Genomic DNA, 13,577 nt, shown 5'->3' on the forward strand with positions numbered 1-13,577 from the left:
TGGAAACGTCTAACTCTTGAAAAAGTAACATTACCTATGTGGTTGGAAGTGCCTTGTTGTAAGAAATGTGTTTATAAGTGATAGACTCAGGAAAACATCCCTCTTATAGTTAAGGCCCTCATGTCTGTAAACTGGAATAACAAATCTCCCTGCCCAGGATGTTGCAGTAACCAAACATGAAGAAAGAAAAGTTATTTTGGTGGGGTTTTTTTTCTTGTTGTTTGTTTTTTCATTTGTTAAATTAAGAAGTAAGTGTAATGTGTTGGTGGTGAGTACCCACCGTCCTGAACTCCAGTATTTTATGTCTCTCTCTATCTCCAGGTGAATTTGCTTTCTACTTGTCTCCAGAGATAAGGAAACAGTGTGAGTGGCTCCAGAATGGTCAGCAAGTCCAGAGCCAACAACCTGTGCTCACCGGGCAGAAAGCAGTGTGAGTAATACTTTGGGAAAAAGGAAAGAAAATGCATCTTCACTTTCAGAAATAAGGATTATCTTTTAGTTAATATAATTCTAATAATATTTCAATTAATTTTACTGATTCCCCCAGTGCTGTGTCAAGAGAGCATCAAAGATATCTTATAGAGAAGGATTATGTATAATTTTAAACTTGGAGTAAATTTCATATATGTATAAAAATATAAAGGAGGAATATGCTGACTTTGATTGTGTAGGTCAGGAATTCCAGAAATTACTATTCATTTGGGGCTTTCTACTCCAAACACAAATTTCAGAGGCTGGGCTGCCCTGGATTATCTGATATACAGAATCCATCACAGCATTCATGCTAATATTTTCTGAAGAGAAGTGAAAGCTTGTGGCACCCAGACTCACTGGTGGCAGAGAGCTGTCCTGGCTTTAGAAGGCCAAGCCCCTTGAAGTCAGGCATGCTACAGATCTGCCTACTGAATTCACTCTTATCAGAGGACCCCAGAAGAGTTTGAGTTGGAAGGAACCTTAAAGAACATCTTGTTCCAGCCATGGGCAGGTACACCTTCCACTAGACTAGGTTGCCCCAAGCACTTTTTGGCTCTTGGATCTGAGCACTTTGCACTCTTCACTGTGGGCAAATCTAAAGCCAGCAAAGACCCTTGACCTCAGGTGGGTTCTTGCCAATGGTTTCTACATCCACTCTTCTCCCCTTCCAAAATTCTGCTCAGGTTCGTGGCTCCCAACGCGACCGTCAGCCGAACCTTCACTGCCAGCACCACGGTCAGCGCAACCATCAAGCCGGCGGCGAGGGACAGACCCACCCCTGCCAGCACCACGGCCCAGGGCAGAGCCACCGAGCCCACCCCGGCCACCTCCGTGGTCCAGGGGAACATCACCGCCCAGGGAGCAGCCAGTGCCACCGCCCACACCAAAGCCAGCGGCCGGGCCACCGCCAACACCACGGCCACTGCAGCCGGCGGCAGGAGGAGACACGGTACGTGAACAACTCTCCCCGCGTGGGCAGTGCCTCCCCCTAGGCTGAGCCACAGCAGGCTGTGGCTCTTCTTGCCCCCTGAGAGGATTATTCCTCTGGGAAATGTCACCCAGAGGCCAAATTTCGGTTTTAGGTGTAAATCTGGAAATCCGTGCTGGGGCTTTGCCAACTTGTGTTAAGAATTTTGTGCAAAAATGGGTGGGGCACAGGCTGACCCTAGGCAAAACACAGTCAGGAACAATCCATCCAGCTACAGAGAATTTATCTTTCTAGTGTGGCTTATTTGTTTCCATGACTTCCTCATAGTATCGCCCCTTGGCCAAGTTTTGCTATTTTTGGTGGTTCATATAGTGGCATTTTTTGAACTCTCAGCTAAAATGAATAGTTAGTTCATCAGTGGATCAGTGTGGATACCTATTTGGGAATGCCGAGCCTCTTTCATGTGAGCACAGTTCATACAAAGGAGGTTTTCCAGGTATTTTTGCAAGGGGGTACAGGCAGATCTGCTCTAGCCGAGCAAGGATCAAAGAATGTGTCCAAGCACATCCAGTCGCTGATCGCACGTCCCTGCATAAATAATAAATAAAAAGCAATAAATAAAGGCAGTCAGCTTTTGCAGGGCTTATGCTTTTATCAGCTTGAAGGGAATAAATTTTTCTGAGTGTTTCTTGCTCCACCAGTGCTTTAAGTATTGTTTATAAAGGTCTTATCCAGTGATCTGCCAGAGCAGGAAAACCTTTCCATAGTAATTTCTTTGACCTGTTAAGGTTATCGTCCCTGGAAGTGTTCAAGACCAGGCTGGATGGGTCTTGGAGCAACCTGATCTAGGGGAAGGTGCCCCTCCCCATGGCAGGGGGTTGGAATGAGATAGTTTGGAAGGTCCCTTCCAACCCAAACCAGCCTGTGATTTTGTGTTCACTCTTAGGCAGGCTTGGCTTGAAGGTCTTCAGCAGTTCAGTGAATCCCTTGCACCCTAGAGAAGGAACAATCTGACTGGGCACACTTACAGGAATTTCAAGCTGTGAGAATCTTGCTAAAAAAAAAATAAATAAGGCTTTGATTTGCTAGATTGCAGCAGATTATTAAAGACAAATAAACCACTTGGTGAATCATCTGAGCTATGGAAAACAAAGCCTCCCCTGCAGTGGCATTTGAGAGAGCCAAGTACCAACCTGGCTTGCACTTTCCATGGAAAGAAGATTCTGCAGCACTGAGGCACTTTTCCCTTGGGACCTTTCCCCCTTCATTCACTGCCTGGTGCCCCTTCTTATTCTGCCCTGCAGCAAAGACCCATGACATCCAGATCACAGACGTCACCGAGAACAGTGCCAGGCTGCGCTGGGCCAGCCCCGAGCCGCACAACACCTTTGATGTCACCGTCACCTTGGCCCACGACCACTCCCTCGTGCAGAGGCAAAACCTGACGGGCACAGAGCACGTGATCCGAGGGCTCAGGAGTGGGCAAAAGTACGTCGTCGTCATCACTGGCTACCAAAAATCCCAGCCCAAAGTAACCTACACAGGGTCATTCAGCACAAGTAAGTGACTCCTAAAAACATGTGGACATTTATTTTTTCGTTAAGTGGACACAGAAAGTGGGAGGGAAAACAAAAAATAAGGGATCGGGAATCGGTGCCAACAATCCCAGCCGTGGCTGTGCTAAGTTGTGTCACCTCATGTCTGCGGTCCTCTGCATCGCCAGCAGGGTATGACATGTGGCAAATGTGTTTCTTTGAAGAATGGGAGTTACCCTTCAGTGGGGTTAAATCTGCACGGAATGTGGGATAATGAAAAGCAGTCCCAGAGCGGGTGTGTTACATGCTGGAGGGTTTGTACATCCGTGCAAAAGGTCTTGGTGGGGGTTCAGCCTGCACTACTGCAATTAATAATGAGTCAAACTGGTAAACACAGTCCAGCCCGATTTCAAAATAAGCAAGAAAAGCTGCTTCCCTGGTAGCCATTCCCATAGCTACTGATCTTCTTCCCACACTATCCAGAAAAACCCACAAAGAAGAGATGAAATGGAAGGTTTAGTCCTTTGGGGATCCAAACTCCATGTGTGCAGATCCAATGTGAACCTCACCAAACTCTTTGGCGTGGCCAAAAGTTGCTGTCTAAGGCACAGCCAGTTTTTTTTAAATACAGTTGGCACAGAGGTGGCTTGGCTTAGTGGTGTGAAGTTTGTGCTGGTCCTGCCAGTGCCATGTCTGGCTTCCTCTGGCACTTCCAAGACAATCCCAGTGTCCATGGAGAGCCCTTCCTCTGGCTTCAGTGGTTTTGGACCAGTCCCTTACCTTCGCAAGCAATAAACATGCCCACAAAAATGTTGAGAAAATGAGTGGGTAGGAGTAACATTTTCATGTGATGAATTGGAGCTCCCACTGCCCAGGGAAGCTGTTTTTCCCGTAGAATAAATCTTGGCCCAAGTGGAATAAATCAGTGGCCCAAGTGGTGCCACTGGCTGGGGACAGAAGGCGATCCCTCTCTGGCACAGCTGGGTGGTTGGGGATTACTCATCCCATCAGCTGCCGCCAATCAACATTTCTCACGTGTGTGTGTGTGTGTGTGTGTGTGTGTGTGTGTGTGTGTGTGTGTGTGTGTGTGTGTGTGGCTAAACAGATCCAGATCCCTGTGCTGCAGCTGGGGCCAGGGAGTTTGTTTATGGCTGCACTGAGGGTGCTGCTGCTGCTGCCCTCCCCCTCGACTGACCCTCTGCCTCTCCTCCACAGAGACCCCGGCACAGTCCCAGGTGTCCCTGGCCAACATGATGCTCAATGCTGAGCCACTGGAAGGGCCCGAGAATGGTGAGTGTGGGCCACGGGGGGATTGCTGGGCCAGGGGCTCTCACAGTCCCACTAACACCAAAGGATCTGCCAGTCCTTGGCTTTGCAGAGCCAGCTGATCGTGGCCTTGGTGATATCCTTGGCTGCACGGGTGTGAGCCCTCCACTGGGGTCTCTGCCTTTTTTCATCGCTTCGGGTGGCATCAGGCTCATCACATCAGTGCTGTCAAACTCAGTGTCACAACCCCTCCTCCAAGGACCTGGAAGGGCTCTCAGACTTCATCAAGCAGCACAACCGCTGCAGGCACACCGACAGTGGATCTGTCATCCAAAACCCATCCCTGAATCATCGCTCCATGCTTTCCTTTAAACATTTTGCTTGCGCTGTGGCTCATTTTCTTCACAAAGTGGTCTGAGAGCATGGGGAGATGCTGCAGCTCAGTGTGTTCAGCCAGGAGTTGTGGAGCTGCTGTTGAGCTCTGGCTGCTGGTGTTGAGTGGGATGAGCGCAGGTCTCATTCATGCCTAGCTGGTGGCACCACTGGAGCTTTGTGCAGCAGAGGGACCAAAGCTTTGTGCTGGACCAATTAATTTCTCCTTCCTGCATGGCCCATCATCCTTCCCTTCCCATGTGCTCCCGCTCATTTGGCCCCTCTCCCTGACACCCTCAGAAGCCTTGTTCCCACCAGGTGACAAGCACCCCGTGGTGGCTTTATTTAACCCCTTGTTTAACCCCTTGGTGCCAGCCCTTGGGATACCAGGTGTGTGGGTTTCTCCTGCTCCAGGGAAAAAGGATGTGCTGCGTGCTTGCTCTGCACTTCCACACACACCGCTCCGTCACAGCTCCTTTCACCCACCCACTTGCAGCAAACACCTCTGTCTGAGGATTTATGGCAGCCAGCAATCTGGGGGGAGCATTCCCCTGGGATGCTAACCCAAAGGCTTTCAACAGGATAAAGACTCAAAAGAGGGCAGGGAATTGGGGATGGGTTTGGCTGAGCCTCCTCTAGTTCATGGAAGACACCCATGTGTAAATCTTCTGAGAGACCTTGGAGGAAAGCCCACACTCTGCCCTCCTTACATAGGTACAGTAGCATGGATGGGCCAGCATAGCTAATAAAAACTCTGAGATTTGGACCTAAATTATCATTTTGGGGGGAGGAAAGGAGCACATGTTTAAGTCTTCATTGAGCCTTCACATATACTTGCTTTTAGAGATAAACACACATAAGGACTACCAGTTACTGCCAAGACAAAGAGCCTTGAAAAGAGAGCGGGGGATTTGTGTGAGGGCTCAGTCCTGAGTGCACCCTGAGTGGGGAGTAAGGGGTTCCCACTGTGTTGCTCCAAGGATTTTGGGTTTGGATCTTGGACAAAACCAAGAGCAAGAAGAGGTAAGCTGGAGGCTGTGGAAGGTTTGCATCCAGCAAAGCAAGACAAAACACATGAGAGAGAAATGCCGCCAGTTCTGAACCAGGCTTTAGTTTCCCTTTTTTTTCTCTTTTCAATCTCTTTGCTTTTTCAGCTTTTAACCCTCTCAGAGTCACTTAACCTTTGCACCTTTTGCCGTGCAGATTGGCCAGACCCTTGCTTGCTGGACTTTGACATGGGCATGCAGTGCAAGGACTATCAGATTGTGTGGTTCTTTGACTCCAAACACAAGTTCTGCAGCCAGGGTTGGTATGGTGGCTGTGGAGGTAATGCCAATAGATTTGAGACCGAAGCTGAGTGCAATAACAAATGCTTAAAGCCATGTAAGTACCCCATGAGGATTCACCCTTTTGCATTTTGTGCTATTGTCAAATGATGTTTGGATCAGAGAGAAAACGCCGTTTAAAATCCAAACCCGTGCACTTTTTCCTCCTCCAGCAGCGGATGAGAAAGCCATGCAGCAGCCACCCCTTGAGAAAAGTTTATCATCAGGTAACATGCCCCCCAAAAAAATTTAATCATCACAAACAAAGCAAACCCATTCTTTCACCTTGACCATTTCACAGCATGCATCCGAGCCTGTCCAACCCCAGACCAAAAGTAGCACAGACTTAGTTTTCACTTGCTCCTTCACAGGACCATGCCCTTCCATCTGCTTTGCATGAGCAAGTCACTTTGCATGTGTGTTGTCCCACTGGGATGTGTTGTGTTGGCCCCACCTGAGTGGCAAAGCCCACTGGCTTTCATGAGGGACCTAGGGCTGCTGAACTGGAGTGTGGCACCGTCCCAGACTGGCTTGTGTTATCTCTGTGTGACCAAAAAGTGCCACATCCCTGCTGAAATACAGAGAATTCCCAACATTTTGCTGCCTGTAACCAAAACACCTGATGGAAAGTGACGCCATGGGGCTCGGGTGTTCCATGGAGACATTTTCCTTCATCATCAAAAGATAAAAGTCAAGGTTGAGGGAGGAGCCCACAGGAAAATGCTGATGCTCTCCTCTCCTCAAGGAGTTTCTGAGGTTAAGGGGTGGTGTTTGCAAACCTCTTCAAGAGCTGGGAAGGGAGAAGAGGTTTGAAATCACCTGTGTTGGTTCAGCAAGGGGTTGGGATGGGAACAGAGCCCAGAAAATCCTCATAAGAACAGCCTTCCCCTCCCAGAGGTGTTTCAGGGCCCTTTGTGGAGCTGGGAGGGAAACCAAGGAGTGAAGACAGCTCTGGTACTTAAAGGCAGGGCTTTAGTCCTTGCAGTGGCATGACAGGGTTTGAAAAGGCAAATTACCAACCCCTCCACCTCATTTGACTTTCTTAGGTTTATTCTAGGATCCTTAAATCACGCTTGGGAATTTTTCTCACTGGCAGCCCTGCAGAGATGTGGAGGCAAGGAGGAGGTGGCTGCTATCAGCCACAGAGATGTCTGGGGCAGCAAAAGGGGGTTTCAGGGTGCTTTGGGGATGCAAATGGGCATCATGGATCCTCTGGCTGTAGTCTGAACACTATGCTGCTGGAGGAAGCAGCACAGGGCTTGTGCAGGAACCTGCAGCTTCATTCCAGAGCAGGATTCTACCCTCAGAGAGCAGGGAAGCCTCCCTGATGAGCTTTTCTCCGGAGGACGTGTGTTTCTGCTAGCCCGGTCCCACAGGCCAGCCCCTTCTGATCATTGTCACATGCCTTGATGATGTTTCCAGCAACTGCTTCTGAGGCTAAAGCGATATTTCATCAACTTGGCACTGCTCTGCCCTGGACACAGAGCCAAGAAAAGCAGTCGAGGGGCCCTGGAGGGATGTTCAGGTCTCTGCTCGCTGTGCTCTGCTCACTTTACTCCCTTTCCATTTTCTGCAAAGCCAGAGCTTGAATCCACATGGAAAATGGACACAGGAGTTCAGTGCAGCTCAGCTTTTAAGGTGCTGGGTGGTGGCTCAGGTTCTGCGTTCAGCCCATAGCTGTTGCAACACTGAGAAATGAGTTGAGCTCCCAAACCTTAAGGCACTTTGGGTGCAAAGCCAGGCACCAGACCCACTTCCCTTTTGAAGCCTTTTAAATGCTGTGTTCCCCTTTAATTATGAACTTTTTATATAATTTTTCATGTGTAGATGTGGAACTTGAGGCATGGGGTTGGCAGTGCTGGGGTAATGGTTGGGCTCAAGGGTCTTAGAGGACTTTTCCAACCTTAATGATCCTATGGGTTTGTTTGTTTAGTTTTTTCCAATGTTATTAACTTTTTTACCATGACAAACATAACTCTAAGTGTAACTGAGGAGCCCAGGCACATTTTCTCCATGGGATAACTTACAACCCTGTCTCTCCCCATCTTTTCAACCTGCTACAGCTTAAAACACATTTTAACTCCCTAATTCTTGCTCTCCATCAATCAATTCTTGGAAATTTTTGGTTAAGATTTTGTTTAATTTCAGACTGAAATAGGGGAACATTAGGTTATATATGCAAAATAAATTCTTCTGTTTTGCTTAGTGTTTAGGATTTGATTCCTATGCAGGGTTTGGGGTAGAGTAATTCCTGTGCTCACATCTGATGGATTTCAGTGTTTTGGAAGGTGGGGGAAAGGGAGATGCGCTTTGAAAAAAGAAACAAACTGAATATAGAAAAGGCAAAGAGTCTGCTGAAGGCATGGGGAAGCTTTTGGCTGTAGGAGCACAAAAGCGAAGCTGAACTGGGAGGTCAGTGCTGATTTCTGACTCTCCCTCATCTGTGGCGTTTACGCTGTGCTGAGCAGAGGCGGCATGGCTCCTTCTGCATCCCTGTGTGAAGGGAGTTGTGTGACCTGATGGCAAATCAGTGGCTGATAGTGGATATCTCTTTAATTTTATTTTTTAAAAATTATTTGGCAGTTTCATTTTGCCACATCCAAACGCTTTGTTTTGCTCCCCGCTCACCCAGCACAGGATGCAAGATGCCACGTGCAGTGTGTGGTGGACCCAGGAGTTCCTTCACATGGAAGATTTCTCTTTTCAGAGGAAGTCATTCATTTTAGTGGTGCCAGTACTTCTTCCCTTGCAGCCCAGCCAGCCCTCCCCCAGTCCTGAGACCTGCCAGCTCATTTCCTACAGATCCAAGGGATTTGCAGACAACCACTGCCATGCAACACTCTTCCTTCACTGCTCCCGGATGCACAGCAGCAACATGAAACAAACCTGTGCAGCCGGGTTGGTGACCTCCAGGGAAAGAGGTTCTTGCTAAGAAAGAGATGGGATTAAGTCACAGGAGGTGTGCACAGTCTGTGCTGTGGATGCCCTTTCTCAGCTTGCATTCCAGCCCTGCCCTGCAGATACACTCAGAAAAGGCTGCGCTTCACCCAGGAGCGCTGCTGACTACCTCTGCTCCCGCTTTTTTCCACAGTCATGGATATCTGCCGGCTGCAGAAGGAGGAGGGCACCTGCAGGAACTTTGTGCTGAAGTGGTACTACGACCCCAAGACCAAGAGCTGTGCCCGCTTCTGGTACGGTGGCTGCGGCGGCAACGAGAACAGGTTCAACACACAGAAAGAATGTGAAAAACTCTGCATCCCCGGTAAGAGGGACTCTGCCAAACCCCTGGCATTCCCGCTCTGCTGCACGGGGTTGGACTCCTGGCAATTACCTTGTTCTATCTTCCCTCCATATCCTGCATCAAACCCTTATTTATTCCTTCCTTCTCCACCAGGTGCCATCAACCCCGGCGTGGTGACGACGATAGGGACATAGAGCCGGGGGCTGGCCGACACCTCTGAGACAGCGTCACCTTTGCCACCTTGCCCCTATAGAAGCTAAGGGTATAGACGACCTTGCACTGTAATATTTCATGCTTTAACTCCCAAGCAAGCCCCGAGGAGAGGGTTTTGCTGCATGACCTATCAATATGGTGCTAAACTGTTTTGTGGACTGAGTGCTACATGTGCCCAGGTTATATTGTATAGCTTCAACATTGCCAAATATTTACCTAAGTGCAGATTGTTATTGTCTCTCAACATGACTCTAAATTAGCCTTTCCGGCCTCTCCCAATTCTGGCCATCTGCCTATCTAAGGCACCATAAATATGAGTCAAAAAAAGAAAAAAAAAAAAAGAAAAAAAAAATCATAATTATTTCACTGCAACTTGTTACTTGCTTGCTTTTATCCTTCTCATAATTGAGTGTAATTTTACAGGGGAAGCCTTTGTGTAAGAGAGCAGCTGATTCTGAGAAACAAGTGATTCCATTTTCACTCTTCCTCTTTTATTTTTTTTCCCCTTCTTTTGCTGGATTCGATCTCAGACTAGATCTCTTGTATGCATTTGTACCACATGTGGCCAACCGAACTAGCAAGGAAAAGGAAGCAAAGTTTCCGAATGCAAATGCACTGCTGGGACCAAGGCCTCAGTTAACAAATCTTTAAATTGTGGTGTAGGATGCCTCGGGCATTCCTCTGATGTTGTATGTTTTATAAAGTACAAAGCAAAACAATCTGGGGAGGGGGGAGCAGTGGGAGGGAGGGGGGTTTTATTTTTATTGTGGATTCTGTGTCAGGAAGTCTATACAAAGAACTTTAAAATAAAGTCTAATGGAGGTTTTGAGAAACTCATGGGTTTGTCTTTGTTAAAGCCAAATTGTGGGTATCAATGGAATAATTTTCCAGGGTCTGGAAAGCAATTACTTGGGGTGGGGAATCCCACTGTTCCTCAGAGGGAGGATAGATGTAGTAAGGGTATGCAAGAGCACAGCACCCAGGGGCTGCTGGCAACCTGGAGATTTCCAGCTTGGAAAAAAGGTGGAAAAAGAGATGTCCTGGTTGTAAAATCTCCATCCTGAAGGAATTTAAACTCAACTGGACATGGCATGGAGCAACTTGGCCTCAGCCAGTCCTGGGTGTCCTTTCCAACCTGTGTGACTCAATGACCTCATAATAAGTATTTTCATCTGTCTCCTTCACTTTCCACAGCCACGATTTTTATCCCTCCTGTCCTCCTCTGAGCTCATCCAAGGAATATAAAATTCCCATTAACAATGCACATTTCCCTGCCCCTTCAAAAATCCCCCCTGAAAGCACAAATCAGATGAAAGTGGCCACCCCAGGGCACAGACCAGCTCTGGGCTGTGGGGCTGACAGCCTCAGCTTCCCTCTGTCTCTGTGGCTGTCCACAGGCAGGGCTTGATAACGCTTCCCATGGCCAGCTGGAGGTGCCTGGAAAGAAAAATGGAGCCTTGCAGGCACGTGCCATGGAGAGGGCAGCTGGAACACCAAAATCTGGGCATTGGTGAGGGAAGAACTGGCAGAGGGCATTGCCTTCTGGAGAACTGGGTTGGATTAGTTAAATCTTGGAAAGGAGATCCTTGCAATTCAGGGCTCATCCAGGTGTTCTTCCATGGGTGGGGGTGGGACTGGCAGGAGGAGAAGGCCACCTGGTGCTGTCCTGCTGCCTTCTGGAGCACTTCAGGCGTCCCCATGGGCCACGACGGGAGATGTTCCGTGTGTGCTGCACACACAGCAGCGACGCCTTTGGCAGCACCTCCCAGGAGGAGGATTTGCCCTCCACAACACCATTTGCAAGATTAAATTAAATCTAAAATAAGTCTGACACCTCAGCTCCCTGTTGAGTTCTGCACGCGATCCGCAGGGTGCCAAGGGCCTCGCCCTGACTTGTCCGGGGCACAGGAGGAGCTCGCAGGGCTGCTCTGGGCTTTGTCCTCCTGGGGATTCACAGCTCGGGCATGCCGCCCTTGGCACGAGGAGCAGCCCGGATCCCAGAACTTCCCGTCAGCAGCACCGAGCCATTTGCGTGGGGACAGGGGACAGGGGACAGCTCAGCTGCGGGCGAGCCAAGCAGCCGTGGCAGCAGAGCCGGGGAAGCTGCGCTGCTTGTTTGGCACCTTCCCCGAGCGCACCGCAAGGGCTGCATCAGAAAAAGAAGGGAACGGGTAAATGTTTATTTATTTATTGTTGTAACCGGCTCCTGCAGCGGCTCCGAGGGACTCAGGAGCCCGCCCTGCACCTCCGTGCCCCGGGCGTGGCCGAGCCCCGCTTTTCTGCTCGCACGGGGTTTAAAAGCTGCACGTAGGTTAAAGTGATCCTTCCCTCCGCCCTCCCACCCCTCTGCAGCGCCGGAGAGGTTCTTCCCAATGCCTGCCCCGTCTCCGTTTCCCGGGAAAGCTGCTTTCCATGGCCCGTGCATCCCTCCATGGTGCCAGGGCGCAGCAGCATCCATCCCGAGAATGGAGCTGGGGAAGGGGCCCCTCATCCCCTCATCCCCTCACCCCTTCATCTCCTCATCCCCTCACCCCCTCATCTCCTCATCCCCTCACCCCCTCATCCCCTCACCCCCTCATCCCCTCATCCTCTCATCCGCCTCTCCCCTCACCCCCTCACCCCCTCATCCCCCTCACCCCCTCACCCCCTCACCCCCTCACCCCCTCATCCCCTCATCCTCTCATCCCCTCATCCCCTCATCCCCCTCACCCCCTCATCCCCCTCATCCCCTCATCTCCTCATCCCCTCATCCCCTCACCCCCTCACCCCCTCACCCCCTCATCCCCCTCATCCCCTCATCCCCTCATCTCCTCATCCCGTCACCCCCTCACCCCCTCATCCCCTCATCCCCCTCACCCCCTCATCCCCTCATCTCCTCATCCCGTCACCCCCTCACCCCCTCATCCCCTCACCCCCTCATCCCCCTCACCCCCTCATCCCCTCATCCCCTCATCCCCTCATCCCCTCACCCCCTCATCCCCTCATTCCCCCCCTCATCCCCCTCATCCCCTCACCCCCTCATCCCCTCACCCCCTCATCCCCTCATACCCTCACCCCCTCATCCCCTCATCTCCTCATCCCCTCACCCCCTCATCCCCCTCATCCCCTCATCCCCTCATCCCCTCACCCCCTCGTCCCCTCCCATCCCCGGGGCGCTGCCGGCGCCTCCCGAGCCTTGTAAGGAAGCGCGTTACGCCCCGGGCCCGCGGCCAGCGGCCGCCAGGGGCTGCACATGGAAGTCATCTGCAGCTGGGAGCGCATCTGCCAGCGTGGCTGCGGGACCAGACCGGGAATAAAAATAGCCCGGCCTGGCCCGAGCCACGCGCTCCGCTCCCGGCTGCCGCCGGGGAGCCCCGAGATCCACGCCCTGCTGCTTTTGGGGCGGCCTCAGACCCCCCTTTAAGCAGGATTTCTTCTGGTAGGCATCACCCTCCTGCAACAAAAATGCCCCTGGCCTTGGTTCAAAAGGTACTGCCTCGGTCTTACACCCCTGCCCAGGAGGGGAACGGCCACGCCATGAAAGCCAGACTCCAGCCTAGAATTTCCCTTCAAGCTGAGGGCGCGTTGTGAGATGAAAGAATGTCACCGGAATTGCTCTAAATCTCTGGAGTTCTCCAGGACTGAGTCAGGGGAACCTTCCCAGGGCTGGTGTAGGTTGAGGTGACCCTGCCTCGGGGACCTGCATAAAAAGTCCAAGTGAGCCTTGACTGTAGTGCTGTGTGTTCAAATCTGAGCGCTGATTCTGTGCCAGTGAAAGAACCCAAGAATGGTCGGGGTTGGAAGAGACCGTAAAGCCCCTCCAGTGCCACCCCCTGCCATGGGCAGGGACACCTTCCACTGTCCCAGGCTGCTCCAAGTCCCATCCAGCCTGGCCTTGGACACTTCCAGGGATCCAGGGGCAGCCACAGCTTCTCTGGGCACCCTGTGCCAGGGACTCACCACCCTCACAGGGAAGAGTTTCTCCCTAATATCCAATCTAAACCTACTGTCTTTCAGCTTGAATTCATTCCCCCTTGTCCTGTCACTACATTTTTCTTGTATTGTCCCTTCAGGTCCTGAAGGGAGATGGGTGAAGCACAATCAGCAGAGCCACCAGCCCTCATTTTACCTGGGAATTTCCTCATGGAGCATTTCACAGTCAGGCCACCCAGAAGAAGCCATAAAATCCTACACTCCCTCCTACACCCACACTTCCTCCTTAAAGAGTGATAGTGGACAGTCCC

At 50.8% G+C, this 13,577-nt stretch overlaps 1 protein-coding gene across 7 annotated transcripts in view; it reads left to right on the top strand.

Annotated features, from left to right (window-relative positions):
• COL6A3 (collagen type VI alpha 3 chain) overlaps positions 1–10,079 on the top strand; it is a 58,270-nt gene extending 48,191 nt beyond the window's left edge. For 6 of the 7 annotated variants that reach the window (XM_040069725.1, XM_040069726.1, XM_040069728.1 and 3 more), the window contains 8 exons: positions 322–430; positions 1,158–1,423; positions 2,707–2,961; positions 4,153–4,227; positions 5,779–5,958; positions 6,074–6,127; positions 8,992–9,162; positions 9,295–10,079. In XM_040069725.1, the coding sequence (XP_039925659.1) occupies positions 322–430; positions 1,158–1,423; positions 2,707–2,961; positions 4,153–4,227; positions 5,779–5,958; positions 6,074–6,127; positions 8,992–9,162; positions 9,295–9,335 (1,151 nt within the window). In that variant the 3' untranslated portion in view covers positions 9,336–10,079. The remainder of the gene's footprint in view (positions 1–321; positions 431–1,157; positions 1,424–2,706; positions 2,962–4,152; positions 4,228–5,778; positions 5,959–6,073; positions 6,128–8,991; positions 9,163–9,294) is intronic. The other variant, XM_040069727.1, reaches the window with a different exon arrangement.
• The last annotated feature ends 3,498 nt before the right edge of the window (positions 10,080–13,577 follow it).

The sequence above is a fragment of the Hirundo rustica genome, chromosome 7 (genome assembly GCF_015227805.2).
Source record: "Hirundo rustica isolate bHirRus1 chromosome 7, bHirRus1.pri.v3, whole genome shotgun sequence".
Taxonomy (NCBI): domain Eukaryota; kingdom Metazoa; phylum Chordata; class Aves; order Passeriformes; family Hirundinidae; genus Hirundo; species Hirundo rustica.